The 26,191-nt window shown below is 47.2% G+C and overlaps 1 protein-coding gene across 4 annotated transcripts in view; it reads left to right on the top strand.

The window, feature by feature from the left end:
- Positions 1 to 26,191, top strand: part of PHIP (PHIP subunit of CUL4-Ring ligase complex) — a 1,862,070-nt gene that overhangs the window by 522,613 nt on the left and 1,313,266 nt on the right. For all 4 annotated transcript variants that reach the window (XM_085610989.1, XM_085610988.1, XM_085610991.1 and 1 more), the window contains exon 17: positions 6,604 to 6,829. In XM_085610989.1, coding sequence (XP_085467115.1) covers positions 6,604 to 6,829 — 226 coding nt within the window. The remainder of the gene's footprint in view (positions 1 to 6,603; positions 6,830 to 26,191) is intronic.

Here is a 26,191-nt window from a genome sequence, read left to right as displayed (position 1 = left end):
GCTCATGTGTGTCATTCATTTTGCATGGCGACGCAGGTGCGGCTTCTCAGAGAGCCTAAAAATCCAGTGAGTTTAGGGGAATTTTCTAGAGTTGGTCTGGAGGGAGGCTAGCTAGGTTGAACGGAAAGGAAACTATTTCTGAAGTGACTAAAAATCCATGCAGAAGTTAATTTTACTGACACATCTGACTCACAAAGTTATGGAATGGATGTCCGTCACAAGTGCAAGTCAAAATAGGCGCGGATTTTATTTTTAAAAATCATTTTACCTGCCAACAACCCTCAGGAGCTGCCCTGGTACTGTGGGGGAACTTTGAACAGCGTGGACGCCTCGGAAGTTGCTGTAGTGCTGGGACTGCGAGGCCCAGGGTGCCCTGTTACTCAATCATCTAACGCACCTGATCCTCTTCCCGGCCACACCTCCCACTGCCTTGTTATAAAACGCCTCGCGGCCCCCGCTACGCGGGTGCCGCTCGTAGGCGCGGACTTTATTTTTAAAAATCATTTTACCTGCCAACAACCCTCAGGAGCTACCCTGGTACTGTGGGGGAACTTTGAACAGCGTGGACGCCTCGGGAGGTTGCTGTGGTGCTGGGACTGCGAGGCCCAGGGTGCCCTGTTACTCAATCATCTAACGCACCTGATCCTCTTCCCGGCCACACCTCTCACCGCTATATAATTGATACCAGCGTACGCGCTAGCGGGACGTAGTCCGGGGCGAAGCCCAGGCCAAGGGCGGGCCCGTCTGAGCCCGTCCGAGATCGCCCGAGAACGGAACGGGACCCTCCACTAACTTACACCGATCAAGATTGTCTGTTGGTCGTTGAGGGTAAGCAATAGCTACTAGTCGTTAGACTGTAATTTGGTGTGTTACATATCGGTAGAGGCCGCTAGTGTGCACTAAACCAAGGATAATATGGCCAAAAGGGATGGACCCATTACACAATCAACTGGGGGTGCTCTAATGGGTACCTTAGATAACTTTTTGGTGCGAGTACAGTCAGCGCTTGCTAAAGATATTGAACTAACTGAAAAGAGACTATCTTTAGATATCCTATGTGACAAGAGGTCCTCTCTGGGAAATATGGCCAATATAAGATCACCACCGTGTCGCCAGCCTGATAAGTCGGATTCTCTGGGCATCATACCTTCTTTGGTAGAGGAGCAACTTGGTGTTTCAATGACATGTTCCCCACTTTTGACTGGATCACCGGATGAAATTGTCAATATTACGGGCATTGATAATGTGGCCTTAACGACTAAGTCTCTGTCAAATATTAAGACTCGTTCAGCCAGTAATGTTAAAGCGGCTTCTGTCCATCAACAACCAGCCCCTACTTTGAAAAAAACTCGCAGGGGAAATCAAAAGATTGCCGCTACTAATGCTAAGTCTGGCCCTGCTCCTACCCCTGCGTCAAGGAAGAACATAGCCCAATGCCCAAACGCCACAATTAATGAAACAGGGACAAATCAAACACCATCTTTAGGGCCAATACTTACAGAAGACTCCGATATACCATCATTCTGGAGTAAACTGGAAAGTATTGTAAAAAATGTATGTGACCCGATTTATGAAAGGTTGGGCTCTATTGAAAGTAGGCTTGTATGTATGGAATTATCACTTGCCTCGGGCCAATCTCGGGGGGGTAGACAGGGACTGGGTCCGCAAAAAGAACGTCCTAATGTACTAGGTCACTGTACTAAGACCAACTCAACTACTAATAACTTAACAACTGGTGCGGCGAAAGAAGATAATTTCCCCATTCCCCAGGCACCCCAATCCATCCCAGCTGATAATAATAGGGTAAGAGCTGAAGATCTTCCCCCGTGTGCAGGAATAAACGGTCTTGGGTCAGACAGGGCTAGAACTGATAAGCAGCGCCCACCTGTCCAACCCTTAGCTCAGGTTCCACCAGGATTAATTGATCTACATCTACCCCCTGAAGCAGCCCCTTATGTGGTGATTTTAACAGGGGTTCCGTCTCTAGCGAATGGTGCAAGGGAATCTTATTGGGACCTAAAGAACAAATGCACACATTGGCTAAATGTTAAGCGACCACTCCCGGCCCACATGTCTGCTGAAATCTTGTATGCCAGAAGAGTAAACTGGGTGCGCAGGAGGCCTAAAACGCTAAAGGGAGATTGTGTTGTAATTAATTTCAGAGACAGGCGATGTGTAGAATATATCTGTTCTTGGCCCCAGAATGATCCTTCATCCCAAATAAGCACAATGCCACTGACCTACTTCTATGCACCTGTATTTTTGCCCTTAGGTGGGATCACACATGGAGGTCTCTTGAGAAATGACAGTATTTCTGAGGACATCAGATCAATTAATAGATTTGATGTGCTGTCTGGGTTAGCGGATTGTGACTGACTGATTGATGGCAGAGGATATCCCAATCATGATATGCCATATGTAGCCCCAGATGTAGTGGATAACCATGAAAAGTCTTATGCAGCCTTAGTGATAGACGAGGGCACAAGGCAAGGAGGACAGCTTAGCGCAAATGATGAAAGAGACGTTAATATACCTCTTCTCCAAACAAACATCATAGGGGCCAGGGACCAAGACCAACAAGCTGTGTATCAGAATGAAACTTTAAACACTGAGGGCTCCCTATGTCATTCACCGGACGTAGCTCTTTCTATCTTACCCAATTTTGGGAGAACTGTAGGGGAAACTACCCTTTCAGGACATGTGTCGTTCTTATCATGGAATGTGGCGGGCATAGGATCTAAACTATTTTTACCCGCTTGGGCAGACTTCATTAGCAAGTATGACATCTGTCTTTTTCAGGAGACATGGTCACCTGAGCCTGTATTTATGTTGGGTTATTTGAATTTTTTTGTTCCAGCGGAAAAAAGGCCTAAGGGTCGGTCAGTTGGAGGTTTGGTCATTTGGATCAAACAGAGTTTGGAGTGTAATATCAAGCCCATCCCGATCAAGAGTAACGATATTTTGGGAATTAGGCTGACTTGCTCCCCAAACTTTAAAACCAACATATATAATGTATACGCTAGGGGCGTACCAGGTGGAAAAAAATCTGAGGTGGTATCAGCACTAAATACCTTGGTCGAGTCCAGCCCTGACGATGTGCTTCCATTGATTGCTGGAGACTTTAATACGACTTTTGAGCCACTAGGGCCTCAAGACTTGTTTGTAACAGAGGAAGAGGACCTAAGATGGGGTGTCCCACAGCTCGAGATAAAGACAATTAGTAAGTGAACTGAGGCGGCCCTGTACCTAAAAGGGTTCTGCCTGGGCAACCAATTGAGGGCGGCCAACGGCAGAACCATTTCAGATAGGACATGTAACAAAACGTTTGATAATGGTATCAGGGCAAGTAATATAGACTACCTCCTGGTCCACTTGAGGATGTGGCATACCCTTGTGGATATGGAGGTGAAGAAACGGGTTGAAAGCGACCACAACCCTTTAGTGGCTATTTTTAATTGGGGGACGGGCGACAGTGGGAACCGAGCCTCTGAATTGGTAGGCCCAGCTGTCGCTCTAACAAATGACGAACGCCACCTTAAGTGGCATAAAGTAGTAGAACACCCTGATCTTATACATAGCATCGAGACCTACATCGAAGAGGCGTTGATTTTAATACTGGCAGCTGGCACTAAACGCCAACCTCTAATTGAATGTGAGGAAATACATGGAAATCTATTTGCTAAACTCAAATCCTGTTTTAGTAGGCCTTTTTCAGCAAAACAAGCCCCTAGAAGCAAGCAGAAGGATTTGTATAACGCCTCCTGTAAGCAAGCTCGTAGAGCATTGGAACTTGCACTCAAACTAAAAGACTCAAGCAAGATAAAAATAGCTCGCAATATATATAGAAAGGCCCAATGGAAAGCAAAAAAGGAATGGGATGAGTGCGAGTGGCAGGACCTAAAAGCAGCATGCACAGACAAAAATCAGAAAAAGTTCTGGAATATTTTTAAGTGGAAGAAGGGTGAAATTACAGATAGTCCACATAATCATGTTCCTCAGAGTGCCTGGGTCGATTTTTTTAAACCACAATATTCAAAAGGTGCCGAGGATGTCAGCACTCACCATCAGGAGAGGATGTATTACAATAGCCCTGTGTTTAGTGTCGAGGAGGTTGACAGCGCGCTTGATACGGTTACTCAGGGACGCGCACCGGGTATGGATAGCATCCCGGCCGATGTATTCCTGCATGATAGGCAAAGATGGCGTCTTTATATTACCCATCTAGCAAATGCCATAGCACAGGGAATGGTAATCTCCCATTCTTGGAAAGGTGCTGAAATCGTCCCAATCTATAAAAAAGGGGACAAGTCACTGGCCAGTAATTACAGGCCTATTAGCTTGATCGATGCAATGCAAAAAATCCTGGGCCGGCTGGTTTTGGGCAAGATTCAGACATGGATAGAGGCTAGAAACATCTTAAGTCCCCTACAGGCGGGGTTTCGCCCAAAAACCAGCACAATAGATCAGGTCTTCAGGTTCATTGTCCTCTATTGGAGGACGGTGGTCCTAGAAAAGGGGGTTCTGTATGCTGTGTTCGTTGATCTGCGGGCAGCATTTGATCTGGTCCCACGCAGCAAGCTCTGGCAAGTCTTGGAGGGATTGGGGATGGCGCCGGAGTTGTTGACGCTGGTCGTCCGCTTGCATGAGGACAACTTTGCCCGGGTCCGGTGGGGTCGGCAGGGAGAGGTAACGGAGTGCTTCCCTGTAGAGCGGGGAGTTCGGCAGGGTTGTGTCTTGGCACCGACCCTGTTCTCACTCTTCGTGAACCGGGTGGCCGAGTTCCTCCCCCGGGCCCCCTCGGATGCCCCGGCTATGGCCGGCACTCGTATCCCAGTTCTCATGTTCGCGGACGACACGCTGTTGATCTCCAAGACTCCGAGTGGCCTGCAGCTCACCCTCCGTCGCTTCGAAGAGTTCTGCTTGCTGCGTGGTTTGGAAATAAACGTCTCTAAGACCAAGTTTATGGTTCTTAATGGCTCTAATCCCTGCAGATCTTATAAACCTTTTAATGGTGTAATTACAATGAATGGATCGCCCTTGGAGCAGGTCGATGCATTCACTTATTTAGGAGTCACGCTGCAGAAGAACTTGCATTGGAAAAGCCAGTTAGACGTGTCTACTTTGAAGTTTCAACAACAGACAGGTGCCCTTTTAAAAAGATTTAAAACATCGCAGATACAACCAATAGGCCCACTCCTCGAAATTTACTCAATGAAGATCCGTAGTTCATCTTTGTATGGATCAGAGTTATGGGGGTACGGTAATAATCCAAAACGTTTAAACACTATGGATAGTGAGTTCATAAGGAAAATTGTTGGTGTGCCTCAGAGTACCCCTCTGTTACCTCTTTACTGGGACCTTGGCTTGAAAACCCTACTAGACACTGCTAATTTGCGGCCATTGCTGTATTGGCGTAGGGTTTGGTCTACCGAGGAGCTTAAACACTATGCTTTGGCCTGAAAGAAATAATGGAGAAAGACACCTCCCGTAAAATGGATTGGCTGGGGTCTATTAAATCATTACTTTATAGACTAGGGTGGTGCAACTTATGGGATGACCCCCAAAATGCGACATTCCCTTCAAAAGAAATTGTGAAAGCTAAATACTGGGAATTGATCGCCAGGGAAGCAGCCTCCAAGGGGAGCTCATCCCAATTAACAGCCAGATTTCTAGAAATAAAGGCCTATCCCAGGTATGAATTGTTTTGGAGTCTGATCGAAACACCAACTGATCGCAAACTCTATTTTCAGTTTAGGATAGGTACCCTCCCTATCTGTACGTTTACTTCTAAATGGGCCAAAGGGCCTGCGGACAAATGTCCGAATTGTAGGGACACAACTGAGTCCTTGAGCCATTTCGTGTTCTTCTGTCCCCTTTATGTGCTCCCACGTAAAAAATGGGTATTACCTGTCTGTCGGCTTATAGGTACCAGAAAGCACGAGGTGGCACTAAGAATCCTGTGCACTGATTCGAGCCCGACGATTGCTATTGCAATGGCTAAATATATTAAGTGGGCCTGGATAATACGGTCCAGGCAGTCCGTTATGAATGTACTCAATGAGTAGGCACCTAAATGTAGCTATGTACTTAACTATTTTCTTATTCATTTATCACCAGCCTAGGATATTTTGTAGCCTTGGTAACCAGTGCTGAGGAGGACTAAACCTTGTTGTTTATATATGAAATGTTTTTAATCACTTGCGTGTACAGATAGTGTTACTGTTCATTATAAATGAAAATTAGTGCTACTTATGGTGTTTAAGCAAACTAGCCATGTTGGCAACTATACTTTGTTTTGTTTTAATATATGTGATGTAAATGGCTGATGTATGATACTTTTATGACTTAATTGTCGAAATAAAGTTTTTTGAATTGATTACTTTTAGGGTGTTAAGTTTTAAAGTCATAGACACTGTTTATAGTCTTCAGTGAAATGAGTTAGTGTATTGTAACCTTTGCCAGAAACATTGTATCTGAATTGTAGTATTAAACAAGTTGTAGAGTATGCACTGGATAGACAATTGTATGAACCTGCATATTATTGCTGTATTTGGTCTTTGGTTGGTGCCGAATTGATAATTCTTAATGTTTTCTTAATTTCAGATAGCAGATCAGATGTTCTTTCACAGTGATTATCGCCCCCTGATCCGTGATGCTAATAACTTTGTCTTGGATGAACAGACACAACAAGCACCACATCTCATGCCACCTCCATTCTTGGTTGATGTCGATGGCAATCCACACCCAACAAGGTACCAGAGATTGGTTCCAGGCCGTGAAAACTGCAGAGATGAGCATCTAATTCCTCAGATGGGTGTTACTTCCTCAGGTATTTTGAGAGTTAATTAAAAGTAGATATATGCGATTTTCAGGTTTTTTTGGGGGATGTGGAGATAAAGGCCAAATTATGATTTTCTGTTCTAAAATATAGATTTTGCATTTACATTTTTTAGGCAAAATATTGAATTCCTTATTTTGATTAGGAATGTAGGTCTGTTTTCATAAAATACAATTGCAGTGATTTTGATGGTCTTCCTTTATTGATTTTATTATTTCTTTTTTTTAATTGTAGGTTATACTAGGGTGCGTTGACAATCTTTTACTTAGAATTCCAACACCATTGCTGACCATACTAAAAAGTGCCAATTCCTGCCAATAAGATATTTTATATTGGTGCCTGATCTCCTTAGAATTATGATGTGGAGTATATCAAAACTTATCAAAAAAGGAACTTCTGCAGCCTATACCTCATGAATAATATGAGGCTAAAAATATACTGCTTTTCGAGTGGTCCTCTATTTTTTTTCTGTCTCATTGAGGTAAGGTTTATAGACTTGTCCTAAGCCAGGTCTAAATGTTTTAGGAGATGACTGGCTCTCAAATGACTCCTTCAGCACAAGGGTGCCTATAAGCCAGTGAATTATCTACCTTGTGAGAATTGAGACTAGTCCTTTCTTTAAAACTATTATTGAGTGGAACACTATTGTTGCGGAAGGTAAGACTTTTTCATATTTACTACTCACTGCACAATACAGGCAGGCATGCTGAATAGAGGAGTAACGAACACACGTCCCTGAAGTTGGTTAAGTAATCTATAAGTCATTCCGTTTTCGGCAGCCATGTTAGATTGTAAATGTGTAGGTACATATTTTACTGGAAGAGTACATCCTTGAGTTGTGCTTATGCGTAGTGTACCTAATGCCGGACTCAAGCTGGCTTGTTTTGAATATTTAAATGGTAGCTTCAATCAGATAGTGGCAGAGACTGGGATATCATTTTAGGAATTGCAGTTACCGTAGTGAAATGGACACGAGTACCTAAATCCAGGTCAAGTATCTCAATTGCTTCTGATGTTGACAAATAGAGTGCCCATACTCCTCTTTCATTTCAGTTGCATCGAGATAAAAGCAGAATGAATCATGCAGATGGCACTTTTAGTGGAATGCAACCTCTCCCTCTTATGTCAGATGGCCAACTCACGAGACTCTGGTACACTACCCTGGCATATTTTCTAAGACACAAACAGTTAACTGAAATAGGGGCCTTGAAATTTCTCTTCAAGTGTCTCATGTTGGACCACTTTCCTCTTCTAGCCTTCTCCAGAATATAATGTCCATGGTGAATTCACACTCCACTTTCCCTCAAAAGGTGAAGGTGGGATTTCACTGTCCAAGCAGAAGAGAAATATCTCCATTCAAATATGACCCTGCATTACACCTGCATTATCCCTGTGCTGTCAGTTTTAAAGAACTTCAATTGTAAGCTCCCTGTTTATCATTAGGTGAAGCATGTAATTACATGAGTGGAGGAACATAGAAAAAAAGGAGACTTCCATTGCTCTATGAATAAACTATAACGGTTGGTGGGGTCAGCATTTGTTTCACTAGAGCGTCAAAGTAGACCCAATGTTAGCTCACTTAGTTGAGAAAGCATCTGAGGACACATTGCCTGGGTCTGTCATGGATACAATGCATTGAGAGGTGGTGTAGTCATAATAAAAATATGATATGGTGTTCTTCAAGATTGATTTTAAAGCCTCTCCTCGTCCATGCTGGAATGTGGTAATTGCTTAGACAAAATGGAGTGACAAGCCTGATTAAATGCATCTCTGTATCAGTTCTATGGTAGATCAGAGGTTCTACATACGTTTAGCTGTATGAAATTATTTTCCCTGATTTGTTTTAGCTCTTTACATCTCAATTAAATAAGGTCCTCAACCATGCCATTTATTTGTTGGATCTACCAAAGACATCTGCTTCTAGGTCTTATTGCTATCTTTCAGGCATAGTTTCAATGTTCTTTCTGGTTGCCACAACTAGGTTAAGGACAAGAGTTCAGGAAAAAAAGGAGTAGAAATCCTCACTGTCCCTCTACAAGCAAGTTGGGGCATCTGTCTTCACTTGCTTCTTTAGCTTCTCCCACCCGTTTACTGCTTTAGAGGCTTACATTTTTTCCAGACACGTGATTTAGTTCAATTTGAGTTGCCTGCCTCGTAGAGGTTTACCAGAGTGGTTTTGGAGTAGAATTTAGTTCGCTACTCCCTAATTTAGGGCTGTTATAAACTGTAATGCTTAGAGCCAACAAAGTAATGGGCCTGCTACGGGCCGCTCTGCACTTCCTCTGCAAACATGCAATCTAGCACAATCTCCATAAAGTTTAGGCTATGGTGGCTATGAATCTTTCTTACTCCTTCATAGGCTACATTGAGCTTTCAGACTGAATTATTTAAATTATAAAACAGTGGTCCCTTCAGAGGGAGCTAAACAATCCTTTGCTCCCTAGGCAAATTTTGTCAAGCATCAATAATGATCTTTGTTACATGATTTGATGTGATTGCACATATACTTATAATACAGTAATTTAACTGAACTTCTTCATCATGAAAAAGATGCTCCAGTGAACGGCACAGTGAATTGGGAAGAAACTGAGAACAAGTGCACAATTAGTATTATCCACACAAAGTGAGCACAGTACGTAGAAGTATCTGTACTAAGTTTACTCCAAAACCAATCCAACTTTGGAGTACAGTCCACGTCAGATGCCAATAAATGCATGTCTACATGCTTTCACTTTTGGAGTCACTGACATTCTCCTAAAAGTTTTCATCATCGGAGACAGTGTTTCTTTGGAAATCTAGATCAAGAATTGTTTTGGAACAGACACCATTGGAAAGTAGAGATTCTGCTCTTTCCAACAGTACATCTTCTACTTAGCTCCTTGCTCAAAACCATACAGTTTTGACCCCTTTGGCACAAATAGCCATCTAGATGTCCCTGCTACCTAGAAGGGCTTCCCTTCACCTGCTAGGAGGGAGGTAGAGGCTAGTGCCCTAAAATCGACTCATGTCACCCACACAAAGTGGAAAGGTGGTTGGGTAATTGAAGTTATGTATGGCCCTGTGCCAGTGGGTCACTGTAGGAACGTGTCCCTTTTTGACATGTTCACCCCCACTTTTTGCCCTAGTACTGATGACTTTTGACTGAAAGTGCACTGGGTCCCTGCTAACCAGGGTGCCAGTGCTCTTTCCCTTGAAACATGTTAACCAGTTGGCATGGACTTTAACACACCTGTAAGTCCCTTGTAAATGGCACCTCTGGTACCCATTGCTTGAGTACTAAAGAAGGTCCCCATGGTCCGCAGCATGTATTGTGCTACTCAAAGGGACCCACACAAGAACAGCATGCAGCCTGCCATTGCAAAATGTGTGAAATGGTGCAAACCATTTTTGAAAACGTGACATGCACACTTCCTTTGTGCCATGCCCCTGTTCACTGCATTTACTATATGAAATTCACTCCTACAGCAGGTCTTAGATCCTTATAGTTGGGGTCATTATAATATATATGAGGACATATCTGCACGAGCAGATATGCCCATGTGATGTCTGGTTCCATTGCCACGACATCACAAGTGATCTGGAAACCATCTCAAGCATATGTAATGGGCACTGGTCATTAAGACTCACCCAGCTACATAATGGCTTCACTGAAAAAAATGGTGTTTGGTATCAAGCACCTCTGTTTAATAAATCCACACTGATACCAGTATTGGATTTATTATGACATGCACCCAGAGGGCACCTTAGAGGTACTCCCTGAAACCTGCCAGTCTTCTAGTGTGCTGGCTGACTGTACTCTTTCAGCCTGCCACTACAGACAAGGTTCTGACCCATTGCTTGCGAGAGCCAATGCTCTGAGGTCAGGAGCAAGGCCTGCTGAAGAGGAAGGTGATCACATCACCTCCAGCAGGATGACTAGTGAATTAGCATACCAAGATCAGAGGCTTCAAAGCCTTTGCCGTCTTTGGTATGCTTGGAATGCGACTCCGGCTTCCTACAGGCCTGAAGCATGACATGCCCTGCGGCCCATTTGGCATCAGAGCAGGCAGTAAAATCAGCTAGTCAGTAGGCGTGGGGCACTATAAGGCTAGGCAAACCCCTAAGGTGGGCCACCAGAAGTGGACACCCGAAAAAGGGTTTCACCATCAGATCTGTCTACCTGGTAATCGAAGGACAGAAGAGAGTAGTCACTGCGAGAACTGAGGAATTGCGCTGAAGTTGGCGCCAAACCCTGCCTTGCTGCGGGTACCTCGACAGTTGCCCTGACCAAGCTTGTCCAAAAGCTGTGCATCCTTCCAAGACTGTGGAGGAATATCGTGCACTTCAACAACCAACCAGCATCTCTCTTGGCATGGGGGAGCCATGCCCCTGTAGCTGCTGGCATAGACCTCACTTTCCCTGTACCACAACTTGCCAGCCATCGGGTTCACCGAAGGAGAATCTCACCCGGAAGAATTCTTTGCTGCTCCAGGAGGACAGATTTGTCTCCCTGTCAAGTTGGGAGATGCCAGGCCCTCCAGAAGACACCCGGCACCAGTGCCCTGGGTATAGAGCATTTGCCGCAATCAATGCTTGTTTTGTGTCTAGCCCTGACACCAACGCCAACACTAATCTACCGACCATTGGCGTTTGGATCTCCGAGGTCATCATTGATAGTGGCCCTGCAGTCTTCTGTTCTCCCCCACTCCAAGTCTCCGAAACCAAGCGAGAGCCTTCGACTCGAGCGACCCATCTTTCCAAATACCTTTGCACCCAAGCCCCCAACCTGAGTCCACGTAAAACTGACTGGGTCTTCGTGCTCCAAATAACCCCCCTCCCCTCCCCCAAGAGCCAAACGCCTTTGGTCCCACTCCCCACTTGCGGCCTTTCTATTTGCAGGTAGTTTTCCATTGACTTTACCGCGTAGTGCCAGAGGCTACCAATGTGACCAGCACCTATGCACCCGGGCACACCAGGGCACCTAAAACCGAACTGCTGGCGGTTTCGTGACATAGGCCCCTAAGCCCCTTAATTCCAGGAGGGAGAGCCTGAAAGTCGTTTGAAAGTATTTCACTGCAGTGTATGTTACTCCAATAGGATAACATTACCGCATGTGAGGCTCATACCTCAAAACCGTTATTTGAGCATTTTACTGTTTAACTGTAAAAATCCTATCTCCGAAAGTACTTACCTGATCCTGATGATCTTGGTGTCTAAAATGTTATAAAAATCTGTGTTATTGTTCTAAATTGGTCTTGTATTAATTTTTAAGTGTGTCTCATTTAAGTTAGTCTGTGTGTACAACAAATGCCCAAACTCCCGTCTGATAAGCCCAAGCTGCTTGCCCACACTACCCCTAGGAGAGCACTTGGGATTATTAAAGTAAGCCCCTGTAAACCAATAAGGGTAGTTTATACTACTTGCATGGTGTGCCCCTACATTTAGTACACTACATAAATAGCCTGTGTCCTACAGTCACTTTACCTTTTGCAGCATCTATACTGTCTAATAAGAAGAATTTCAACTTGACCGCTGAGCCTTCCCCCAAGGCGAGGTCGCCTCCACTCCTCTGCTCCTACCTGCTGCCTGTCAGCCTTGCTCCTGCCTGCTGCCTGGAAGCCCCGTTCCTGCCCGCTGCCTGCATAGCCTGCTCCGCCGCCTCGTTGCTGCCCTTGGGTCCCCTGCCGTCCACCGGACGACCCAGCCGCCGCAGAGCCGCCCTCAGAGCCCCTTCCCACCACAGTCCACCGCCGACTCCGCCCCCCCCTGCCCATTGGCCGCCCCGCTCCCGCCACCGAGCTGACCCGCCCTCCCGGCTCCTCTCTTATGACGCCCCCGAGCGAACGCGCAGCGGACGCGCGCAGTGGGAGCACTGACTGAGCGCCGAAGGTGCGCCAAAGGTAAGCCCGTCTGCACCCGTCTGCGCCTGGCCCGCGCCCAGCGCCAGGACCCCTGGCCCCCGCAGACCCCAGCCCACCCGCCGGACGTACGACGCCGCCACCCTCAACGCCGGCCGATTCCCAGGATGCTACCGAGCCACGCCGAGACGCACCCACGGTCCCTTCTGCTGCAACGCCTGCAAGTTCACCTGCATCCGGACCAGCACTACTCCTGCACCGACCGAGACGTGCAACAGCAGCAGCCACCTGAAATGCATCCTGCTCAACACCCGCTCCGTCCACGCCGTCGAGCTCTGGAACCTGCTCGACACCACAGCCCCAGACGTCGCCTTCCTCACGGAAACCTGGATGAACGCCTCCTCAACGCCCGACATTGCCATCGCCATCGCCATCCCAGACGGCTACAAGATCATCCGAAGGGACCGCATCAACCACACCGGAGGAGGCATCGCCATCATCCACAGGAACACCATCCGCATCACGACAAACACCGACGACACCCTCGCTCCCGCCGAACACCTGCACTTCCAGGTCCACATCAACCCCAAGACCACCCTCAGAGGCACCCTCATCTACAGACCCCCGGGACCTCCCACACAATTCAGCGAAGACATCGGCGACTTCATCAGCCCGCACGCCCTCCCCTCCGCTGACTACATCCTCCTCGGGGACCTCAACTTCCACCTGGAGAACAACAACGACCGCAACACCACCACCCTGCTGGACAACCTCGCCAACCTCGGACTCAAGCAGCTGGTCACCACCCCCACCCACTACGCCGGACACACACTCGACCCAGTCTTCTCATCCAGCAAAGACATCGCCTTCAGCCACGCCACCGGACTCCACTGGACGGACCACAGCTGCGTCCACTTCAGCTTCAGAAGGACCACGATCCACCACCACCAGCAACAGGTTGCACGCAGAAGCTGGAACAAGATCACAGCCGACCAGCTCGCGACCGCCCTGAGCAAGAACCCACCCACCAGCGCAACGAACCCCAGCCAAGCGGCCACCAACCTCACGAAGTGGATCAGCGACTGCGCTGACGACCTCGCCCCTCTGAAGACCCCGACTAGCAGACCCGGTAGCAAGAAAGCCCCATGGTTCACCGACTAACTCAAGAGCTCCAAGAAGAACTGCTGAGCCCTCGAGAGAACCTGGCGCAGAGACCCAACACCGGACAACATGACTGCCCTCAAGCTCGCCACCCGAAAACACCACCAACTCATCCACGCCACAAGAAAACCGCATTCAAGGAACGACTGGACAACAACGCACACAACAGCAAGGAACTCTTAAACATCGTCAAAGAGCTCTCCAACCCCAACGCCGGTAACGACATCACCCCTTCACAAGACCTCTGCAACTCCCTCGCCTCCTACTTCCACAACAAGATCGCGGACATACACAACAGCTTCAGCACTCAACCGACGCACGCCACGACCGTACCACGGCCCCCCACCACCACCCTCCGCGCCTGGACCCCGATCAGCACCGAAGACACCGTCCGCACGATGAACTCCATCCACTCCGGATCTCCTACCGACCCCTGCCCTCACCACGTCTTCAACAAGGCCGACGCTGTCATCGCACCCCACCTGCGGGACATCATCAACACCTCCTTCGACACCGCTACCTTCCCGGAGAGCTGGAAGCACGCCGAACTCAGCGCTCTGCTAAAGAAGCCATCAGCCGACCCCACCGACCTCAAGAACTACCGCCCCATCTCGCTGCTCCCGTTTCCTGCAAAAGTCATCGAGAAGACCGTCAACAAGCAGCTGGCCGCCTTCCTCGAGACGAACGGATCCCTCGACCTCTCGCAGTCTGGCTTCCGGGCCAACCACAGCACCAAGACCGCCCTGATCGCAGCCACCGATGACATCCGAGCTCTGCTTGACAACGGAGAAACAGCGGCCCTCATCCTCCTAGACCTCTCCGCGGCCTTCGACACTGTCTGCCACCGTACACTAGTGCAGCGACGCAGCAACGTCGGAATCCAGGAGAAGGCACTGGAGTGGATCATCTCCTTCCTCGCCGGAAGGACACAGAGAGTCCGCCTCCCCCCGTTCAGATCTGAAGCCACCGAAGTCATCTGCGGCGTTCCTCAAGGCTCCTCGCTCAGTCCAACCCTCTTCAACGTGTACATGAGCCCCCTCGCAGACATCACACGCCAGCACAACCTCAACATCATCTCCTACGCCGACGACACCCAGCTGATTCTCTCCCTCACCAACGACCCCGCCACCGCCAGAGCCAACCTCCACGAAGGGATGAAAGAGGTAGCCGAATGGATGAAGAACAGCCGCCTGAAACTGAACTCGGACAAGACGGAAGTCCTCATCCAGGGTTCCTCACCCTCCGCCTGGGACGACTCCTGGTGGCCCCCCGCCCTAGGCAGCGCACCCAAACCAACAGACCACGCACGCAACCTGGGCTTCATCCTGGACTCCACCCTCTCCATGACCAGACAAGTCAACGCCGTCTCCTCGTCGTGCTTCAACATCCTGCGCATGCTACGAAAGATCTTCCGGTGGATCCCCACCGAGACCAGGAAGACGGTCACCCAGGCCCTCGTCACCAGCCGTCTGGACTACGGCAACTCCCTCTACGCCGGAACCACCGCCAAACTCCAGAAAAGACTTCAGCGGATCCAGAACGCCTCAGCACGACTCATCCTGGACATCCCCCGTCGCAGCCACATCTCCGGACACCTGCGAGACCTGCACTGGCTCCCGGTCACCAAGAGAATCACCTTCCGCCTCCTCACCCACGCACACAAAGCCCTACACAACCAAGGCCCAGGATACCTCAACAGCCGCCTCAACTTCTACGCTCCCAAACGCCAGCTTCGATCGACCGGCCACGCCCTCGCCACCGTCCCCCGCATCCGAAGAGCCACCACAGGGGGACGGTCCTTCTCCTTCCTCGCCGCCAGGACGTGGAACTCCCTCCCGACCCACCTCCGCCTGACCCAGGACCACCTCGCCTTCAGGAAGCAACTCAAGACCTGGCTGTTCGAGCAGTAGCGGACCCCCCTCCCCTAGCGCCTTGAGACCCTCTGGGTGAGTAGTGCGCTATATAAATGCTTGATTGATTGAAAATAAATGTGTTATACAAGCCACTTGAAATGTCTCCTGTGTACCAGGACCCTTGTTTACCTCTGATGTACTCGTGCAGCTGTAGTGATGCCCTTCAATCAGATACCCAAATTATTCCCTTTAAGCTCCTGATTCAATCCAGGTTGATGAGGTGAGCAGTCTAGGCTTATCTTTGGAAGTTTGTAGGGGAGAAACAGGTTAACACTTCAGATACCGTATTGCGCAGTAAATAGCATTCAATACCCATTAGTGTCCAGCCATAGGTTTATTTTCCTATGAGAGTTGTTCTGCTATGAAATGGTCCAAGGGGGGGGGGGGGGCGGGGGGGTGTGTGTGTGTGTGTGTCTTTTTTTATTATATTTAGATAGATATAAACCATCTCTGATCTTGAACCAACCGTGCATCCCATAATAGACAAGTCAGCTGGCCCAAGCCTTAGCAGATATGTTTCTAGTACATAAGGCAAACGTGTGATGTCACCCCATAAATATTGTACCTCAAGAACCTACCACCTAAAGAAAGACTGCATCCCTGTGAGTTAACTGGTGCTATCTTAAAATATGTCGTGGTAGAGTCAGTGGGGACTTTCAGACCTGATGACTGGTGCGGTTTAGGGACATATTACTAAGTTATTTGAGTGATTTAACCAACACTTTAGACAATGAACTGTGGTATTTTAAATGGAACAGATATAGGGGTGGGCCCTTCCAGTTTGCTAGGCCTTTGCAGGTTTTCCTTGGGTAAGATTATCATACTCTGGAATGCCGCTCATACAAGTATTCCCTACCTCTCTCCAAAGGTGACATCAGCAAGGGCTTTTTCCAGGCTTTCAAGACCTTGACCCAGTCCGAATGAAATCGCGCATCATTTCTTTCCAATTACTGATGATGTCTTCCTCCACTAGTTTGCAGGCCTGAATTGAAGAGCTGGAAAACTACTTCACACAAGCATTGGCAAAGCCCTTGTATAGCCTGCTTGCCTATGCATGACCTTTTGGCCTTGGAAATGTGCTTTAGCTATGTTGAACACCAGTATGGCTACTGTCAATGTCAGCGTAGAGCAGATTGGATCAAAGTGAAATGGGGCGGAGTAGATTACAGTTGAGTTGAGTGGAATGGAGTGGAGCAGATTATAGGGGAGTGGATTACAGTGAATTGGATTACAGTGAATTGGATTACAGTGAATTGGATTACAGTGAATTGGATTACAGTGAATTGGATTACAGTGACATGGATTACAGAGGATTGGAGTGGGTTACAGTGGATTGGAGTGGATTACAGTGGATTGGAGTGGGTTACTCTGGAGTGGAGTACAGTGTATTACAGTGGAGTGGGTTGCAATGCAGTGCATTACAAGTGATTACATTTGAGTGGATTACAATGACATGGAGTAGATTACAATTGAGTGAATTACAATTGATTGGATTGGAATGGATTACAGCATTGAATTATAGTGGATTAGTCTAGTGAAATACAGTAGATTGGAATGAAGTAGATTACAATGGAGTGGATTGGAATCAAGTGGATTACAGTGGACTGGAGCAGAGTACATTGGATTACAGTGGATTGGAGTGGATTACAATAGATTATAGTAGACTACAGTGGAGTGGATAGACAACATTGGATTGGATTACATTGGGGTGGAGTGGATAGCAGTGGATCAGTGGAGTCTGAACATTCGTGGAAGGCCGTTGGGCCTACCCGCGCCAGGGTCGGTAGCAGCTGATGGAACGGATGCTGTTCAAGTTATGTGTCTTACCTTTTGTCTATCCCCGGAACACGACGAGAAAGACTGCAGAGCCTGTTGATCGTTCCGGTCGAAGAAAACCCTCCGTGATCGTCGGGCTCGACGTCAGGAAATGTACCATGAAAGCGGCTCTGCGCCGGACCTCTTCGAAGACGGGTCTGAACTTGAAGTAATGCAAGCGCAGGAAGCCAAAATGGAAGAACAACACTTCTCCGTCTCCGAAGCCGACTCCGAAACTGAAGACCTCTCACCAGGACAACAGATCGTGAGTAAGGAGACTTCCTTCCCCTACCATCTCCTTCATAAAAAGACTCCGGTCCCTCCTCTACCTTCCGGCCAAGGTCGGCACCGAGAAAGGTTTGAGCGCCCCGCTTTTGGGCTCGGTGCTGAAACAAAAACCACAGCCTTCCGGCTTGGGCTCTACCCATCCCCATGCCGGTGCCGACCCGAAACCTTCGGCGTCAAAAACAAACACCTTCTGATTTCTGTGCCACCGTTGCATAAACCTAGATCTTCGGAGCCGAGAGGTTCGGAACCGAAACCCTCGGAGTCGAAACGGTTGACGCCAAAACCGGCATCAAAAGAAAGTACTGCAATTAAAGAGCCTCGGACCGATAATCCACCTTCGGTTCCGAAACAGAAGAAGATCGTTATTAACCCAGAAACTGGGCGTATTCATACCAAACTTCCAGAGAAAAGAAAATGGGCCTACCAGAGGACTACCACATTCCTCTGAAGAAAAACAATGTGGACACTAACCCTTCTCCACCATATATCCCACTTTCTTTACCCACTGATCCAAATTTACTGATTACACCCACACATTCCCTTACACCACCATCACCTGACCCACAAGACACAGGCGATGAGGATTGGGACATGGATGAATTTGCACCACAGGATCCCGATCCATGGAATCATAATATCCCTCAACCAGATAATGACCCTGACCTATAGCCATCGAGGCTTTCGCCTCCAGATGACAACATTGGATACATTGAGCTCCTTAATAGGGCCGCACAATATCATGGAGTAGGGCTTCATGAAGAAAGTTTAGAGGAGGATTTTTTGTTGGAGACGCTGAGTTAAACTCAAAGGGCTTCACAAACATTGCCAATGTTAAAAGCAATGCTCAAACACACTGAGGATATCTTTAAAGACCCTGTAAGAGCTAGGATCATCACTCCCAGGGTAGAGAAAAAATACAAAGCCGCACTTTATGACTCTGTGTATATTAAAGGCCAATTATCCTTAGACTCTCTAGTCCTTTCCAATGCTCGTAAGAAAGCTAACTCTCAAACAGGGGACACCCCTCCTCCTGATAAGGAGTCCAAATTATTAGATGCTTCAGAAAAAAGGATAGCCTCACAAGCAGCTAAAAAATGGCTCATTGCCAATACCCAAGCATTGTTGACAAGGTATGATGGATCTCATTATGACGCCATCGAAAAGGTATTTGAATTTCTACCTGATGAGCATAAGGCTAAAGCCAGTGACCTTATTCAAGAAGGTGAATTAATAATGAATACCTCTATCAGGTGTGTGTTAGATCAGGCAGATACAGCAGCTCGGGTAATAAACATTAGTGTACTACTCCGTGAACATGCTTGGCTAAGGATTTCAGGGTTCAAACCTGAAGTACATGCCTCTATTCTTAATCAACCTTTTGATAAAAAACATCGCTTTGGCCCAGCTGGCGCTGTATCACTAGGAAAGATGAAAAAAGATACCGAAGTTGCTAAATCCTTGGGGCCTTACTATCACCTTCTAATAGGGGTTCCTTTCGTCGCTCATACGATAAGGGCGGCTCCAATAATCGATCTACAGAGACTCCCTCCTCCTTATATAAGGGCAACAATCAAGTCGCTCTCTTCAAGAGATTATTTTAGAAGAGGATATAGAGGAAACAACAGCAATGGAATATGCAGAGGTAATTTATTTAATACGCGCCTCCCCTGCAAACAACAAGCAGTAACTGATTTCCCATACCCCGATCATTCCACTCCTGTCGGGGGACGTCTTTTCACAATTTTTACCCATTTGGAATACGATTACATCAGACAAATGGGTTCTACAAATTATCCAATCTGGTTATTGTCTGGAACTTACAAGCAGTCCACCGAATATTCCTCCAAGGTCACGCTAATGTCACAAGAACATCTCACCCTTTTAAAGCAAGAGGTTCTTTCTTTGTTGCAAAAGGGTACAATAGAACCAGTCCCTTTACAATACCAAGGAACAGGAGTGTACTCCCAATACTTCCTAATTCCCAAAAAGGACGGCTCTCTAAAGCCTATATTGGACCTCAGAGAACTAAACCTATACGTACCGTCTGACCATTTTCATATGGTAACACTCCAACAAGTGCTTCCTCTCCTTCAGCAAGGCGACTTTCTATCCACTCTAGATTTAAAGGACGCTTAATTTCATAATCCAATACACACGGCGCACCACAAATACCTCAGGTTTGTGGTAGCAGGACAACATTATCAATTCAAAGTCTTTCAACCGCTCCCAGGGTTTTCACAAAATGCCTGTCAGTAGTCGCAGCCCACCTGAGAAGACAACATGTTCACGTCTTCCCATACTTAGACGACTAGCTCATAAAGGCCAGCTCGCACAACAGCTGTCTACACCACACAAAAAATTGTCCAACTGCTTCACCAACTAGGATTCACAGTAAATCAGACCAAATCCCATCTCCAACCATCCATGTCTCAAGAGTATCTAGGAGCTACTATAGACACTTAAAAAGCTCTAGCATACCCAACCCCAGCCAGAATCAGGAATATTCAAAACCTAATGTCTCGGTTCCAGCCTCAACACTCCTTAACAAGCTTGACTGTTCATGCAGTTACTGGGAATGATGGCGTCTTGCAATTTCATAGTTCCATATGCAAGACTTCAAATGTACCCCCTACAGTAATGCTTAGCACGTCAGTGGAACCAGGCTCAAAGTCAATTATCAGATCTAGTGTTGGTAGACTGCCAAACCCATCGCTGTCTGCAGTGGTGGAACACACAATCTTTTGGAAGGGCGGCCCTTCTGCGACCCGGTTCCACAGATTGTACTGACAGCAGATGCATTACTGACGGGTTGGAGAGCTCATCTCCAAACCCACACAATTCAAGGGATGTGGAGCTTGCAACAAAAACAGCTTCATATAAATCAATTAGAACTTGAAAGCTTTTCAAGCTCAGTTAGTACGCAAGACTGTGCTAATTCGTACAGACAACATGACGGCCATGTACTACATTCAAAAACGGGGGGGAACACACTCCCTCCAGCTGTCCCACCTAGCCCAGGACATCTGGAGGTGGGCCATTCACACACAATGTATCTCCTAGCAGAACACCTCCCAGGAGTAAACAATCGGATGGCAGATCTGCTAAGTCGTCATGGCATGGTGAGCAAAAATACGATGGATTTAGAACCAAAAGTCTGTACTCGGGTGAATGTATGACATTGTTCTGCATTCTGTCCATCAATTGTTCTTTTTGCATTTGTCACCCCCAGTGGGACGAGTATGCTCAGACGTGGGTGCCGTGCTCTCCATGTCACTGGAGTCATGCTATCCTGGCAGATGAGGCGTGGAACCCTGAAACCGGTCCTAGGATGCTTTTTTCCAGTCCAGGGAGGACCTGACCTGGCAGTTCGGGCTGGACTGTTCCCATTGGGCGCAGGGTCAAGACTGATTTGCAAATGGCTGGGTCCAAACTAGAATGGCATGGTGAGCACAAAAACAATGGATTTAGGCCCAGATTTCTGTACTGGGGTGAATGTATGACCTTGTTCTGCATTCTGTCCATCAATTGTTCTTTTTGCAAGTCGTCAGACACAGCAAATCCACGAATGGGAACTATACCCTCAAGTTCTACTCTCATCTTTCAAAAGTGGAGCTTCCCAGACATAGACCTGTTTGCCACTCACCTAAACCAAAATGCCCAAACTTTGTGTCCAGGTATCCACACCCATTGTCCAAAGGCAATGCACTATGAATGAACTGGTCAGGGATATATGCTTACGCTTTTTCGCCTCTCCCACTCCTTCCATGAGTGGTTCGGAAACTCAAACAAGTGTCCCTGACACTAATCCTAGTTGCTCCCACATAAGCATGTCAACTATGGTTCACAACCCTATTGGAATTCTCTGTAGTTACTCATCAAAAACTACGTCTTGCATCCAATCTCCTCACACAGAGCCATGGCGACATAAGACACTCCGACCCCAGTCAACTCAATCTGGCGATCTGGCACCTGAAGTCTGCCTATCTTAATCTGTCCAAAACATGATATGCTATTTGTTACATGTACAATGTGCCAATTTAGCATACACGTCCAGATGTCTACATCTAGCTGCTATAGCTGCATACCTCCAAAATAATTTTAGAGTACCTGTCATTAAAGCGTTTATGGAGGGGCTCAAAAGAGTTATTCCCCCGAGACGTCCACTTGCTCCAGTGTGGAATCTCAACATAGTTCTCATCAGACTAATGGGTCCACCCTTTGAACCATTACACAGATGTGAACTGCAATTTCTCACATGGAAGGTTGCTTTCCTAGTTGCCATCACATCACTCAGAAGAGTGGGTGAACTTCAGGCATTGGCTATAGAAGAACCTTTTTTTCACAAATGCACCAAAATAAAGTGGTTCTAAGGACTAATCCTAAATTCCTTCCTAAAGTCATTTCTGCTTTTCACATCAATTATTCTGTTGCGTTACCCATGTTCTTCCCTCAACCAGATTCAATGGCAGAACGTGCACTGCATACATTAGATGTAAAAAGAGCATTGCTCTATTACTTTTTTTTTATAACCTATTTTATTAGATTTTTCATTCTTTCTTTTGTCGGGTTATAATCAGCAGCCATTATCATATAAACCCTTACAAAGTGTACATGTATATAAGCAGTATAATCCAAGAATCCAATGGGCAGTTACGCGAACAGTGATACACGCAAAATACAGTAAGGCACAGCAGTTCGTTGCTCAGCCGTAGATGGCAGTCTATGGTCCCTAGGGGAAGCCTTAAGTGGTTTCTTACAGTTTGCGCTTTAATGCCAATAACATCTAAAAAACAGGTTTATGTAATATAGTAAATAAAGGCTATCCCCCCCAACCCAACTTTTTGTGGCCCCATTCCACATTGCACTTTACAGTGAAATACTCCATTAACCGCCCTCTCCATAACCGACAAAGCTCCAATATTCATAGTTACCATTTCTAGTTGCGTAGTAATAGACCAGTAGGGCCTATCACACATGTATCGTATTGGCCAGTGCAGGGTTGGATAGTCTGGTGTCTATTGCGCCTGCGCTGGAGGGACCGATGGCGGCGCAAGGGCCTTTGAACGCTTCTAAGATGGTATCCCACTCAAGGGAGATTAACTTCCTCCCGTCGGATCACCACGCTTTCAGCGCTACTCCATCTCACCACCTCCCCATGCCAGCTAGAGAGTGTTGTGGGTGTAATGGACGTCCATCTCATTGTGAGAGTGCGTTTGGCCATTAGCAAAGGTAGGTCAATAGAGCGAAACTGTACTTTATGCACTTTGGGACGACGGGTCAGCCCCAATAGGCAAACAGCGGGGGAAATCTGGGAAAGGGACCCAAGTTGCGGTTATGATTATGGTGACCACCTCCAGCCAGTATGATGCCTGCTTTTGGCACACCCAGAGCATATGGAGCAAATCTGCATCTTCCAAAGCCGCACCTGAAGCAGTGGTGTTGTGTGGCCGGGTACATGCATTGCAGCCTATGTGGAGTAAGATGCGCCTTGTGTATGACCATGTATTGAATGAACTTAAACTTGGAGTTGAGCTGGATTTTCTTGGGGTATTCTAAGATCTTGCCCCACTCTTTGTTAATTCGGTGCCAATGTCTGTGGACCATCTATTGCGCAACTCTGTCAAGGGTACCCTAGTGTGTGCTGTTATACCTTTATATAGCCATTTAGTAAGGTGACGGCCCTCTCCCATCAGGCAGATCATGTAGACCAGTTTGTGTCGGGCCAGTGCCATCCTACGTGGGGCCCAATGTTTCTTTACAAATTGTATGAGTGCTGCGTGAGTGAGGTATAGTGTATCAGGGACTCCATGACATTGTACGAAATTGGCATGGTCCATGAGGGTGCCTTCATCAAACAGTGCGCCCACTGTGGTAAACCCCCCCCCCCCCCCCCCCTTCGTTCAGGCTAGGAGACGCCGCTTAGGCCTATAGAAGTTGGGATGCCTAGGAGTGGCAAATTCTCCGAGTATGGGGGGGGGGGTACTCTAGCGCTGTGCGTAGGAGTGGTGGGGCACTGAGCATTGCTCTATTACATTGAAAGGACAAAACCTTTCTGTAAGTATTGCAAGGTGGATAGTCAAATGCATTCAAATATGCTATGCAAAGGCTAAACGGACATTAACAGTTCCCCCTTGAGCACACTCTACATGCAAACTGGGGTCTTCTATGGCCTTCATAGGAAATCTACCCATAGATGATATATGCAAAGCTGCAACATGGTCTACACCTCACACATTCACAAAACACTATTCTGTCGATGTGTTGGCAGCTCAGCAAGCTAGAATTGGCCAAGCAGTTTTACGTACACTATTTCAGACCACTGCAACAGCTACAGGTTAGCCACCGCTTTGGGAGAGAACTGCTATGTATTCTACACAAAAGCATATGATCTACAGCGCATATGCCTCGAACGGAAAATGCTACTTACCCAGTATGCATCTGTTCTTGGCATATAGAGCTGTAGAGTCATATGCGCCCACCCGCCTCCCTTGGTACCTATTCCTGTTGCAGTAACATCTTACTTAGATACATGCATTCATGGACATCTCCTTCTTACTACTCTTACTAATGCCATTATCACCCTCTGTGGGAAAACAATCTAACAATGGGGTTGATGCCCATGAGCACTATCACCGAAAGGAGGAGTTGCCTACCTCGTGACTGGAAAGACTTCCAAGAAAAACAAAGTGCAAACATCCGGATCCAACACTAGATGGCGATCTATGCAAAAGCATATCACTCTACAGCTCTATATGCCAAGAACAGATGCATTCTGGGTAAGTAGCATTTCCCTTAGGCAGGCAGGCGTCCTACCAACAAAAAGGTATACGCCTGTAGATGGAACAAATTTGTGGCATGGTGCACAGCAAAGGATGTGGATCCCCTTTCTGCCCCTCTATCAGATGTTCTCCTCTTCATTCTGTTTTTTGGCCCAGCAGGGCTCTGCTCTGGGTACCCTTAAAGGCTGTCTTTCTGCCATTTCGTTCTTGCTTTGCCTTCCTGATCAGCCTTCTCTTTTCAAGTCCCCTATTGTAAATCGTTTCCTTAAGGGTATTACTCACCTTTTTCCTCCTATTCCTTTCATAATGCCCCAGTGGGACTAAAACCTTGTTCTGACTTACCTTATGTGCGCTCCCTTCAAGCCGCTAAATAATTGTTCTCTCAGACTCTTGACCTTAAAGACTTATTTTCTGGTGGTCATCACCTCTGCTCGCAGGGTGAGTGAACTTCAGGCCCTTTCTTTTAAGCCTCCTTTCCTTGCTGTTCATCCCGATAAGGTTCTCCTTCGAACTCTCCCTTCTTTTCTTCCCAAAGTGGTTATCTCTTTCCACAAAGGACAGACTATCACTTTGCACACCTTTTTCCCGCCCGCATCCTTCTAAAGAGGAGGAGAGGCTCCACCATCTGGATCGCACGAAACAGTTCCGTTTGGATGATCAGCTTTGTTGGCTATGTGGGTGGAAAGAAAGGTTGGTCCGTGCAAAAAATAATCCTCTCTCGATGGGTCATTCTCTGCATTAAAATGTGTTATTCCTTGGTGAAAAAAGAACCTCCAGTAGGGTTGCGCGCCCATTCCACCAAGGCGACGGCAGCTACTACTGCTTTGGGACGTGGCATCCCCCTTCATGACATCTGCCTGGCAACCGCATGGGCTTCATTGCACACGTTCACTAAACATTACTGCCTGGACAGCTAAGTCCGAAGAGACCGCTTCTTAGGCTGCTCCGTTCTTCAGGACTTCCTGGTGTGAACTTGGTTCGCAGACCCACCTCCGGGGCTGGTATTGCTGGGGTATCTATTCTAAGGTAAGGAATCCATACCTAATAGTCTCTTTCAGATGAACAAGTTACTTATCTTTGGTAACAATATATTTGTAAGAGACATACATTAGTTATGGATTTCATACCGCCCCACCAATCCTCCCCATTCTGCGAACTGACTTCTAGAGTAAGGTGTAGGAGAGTAGGGTCTGCTTTCTATGTTCACCCCCACTTTTTGCTTTTGCTTTACTGGTTTTCGACTTAGATGTGGCTGTGGGCCTGCTAATCAGACCCACAGCCCTGCTGTTCTCTCTCTAAATTAATACTATGTACTTTAGGTGCATAACCCATTTGGATAGGATCACCTTATTGGCCCCTGTACAGTGTACCTTAGGTACCCAGGGCATAGGTGTATCCTAGGCCTACGAGGGGCTGCAGCATGTATTATGCCACCCCTGGCCTGGCCTTCCATTATGACACAACTGGCTGATCACTCAGCTGGGGCAAGGTCGTGTAATCACCCCTTGCTTAGGTGTAGTATTCCTATACCTATCTTATGTATAGACACATGTGTACCTA

The sequence above is a fragment of the Triturus cristatus genome, chromosome 6 (genome assembly GCF_964204655.1).
Source record: "Triturus cristatus chromosome 6, aTriCri1.1, whole genome shotgun sequence".
Classification (NCBI taxonomy): domain Eukaryota; kingdom Metazoa; phylum Chordata; class Amphibia; order Caudata; family Salamandridae; genus Triturus; species Triturus cristatus.
Note: the sequence above shows the minus strand (reverse complement) of the source record. Positions and strands in the feature narration are given on the sequence as shown.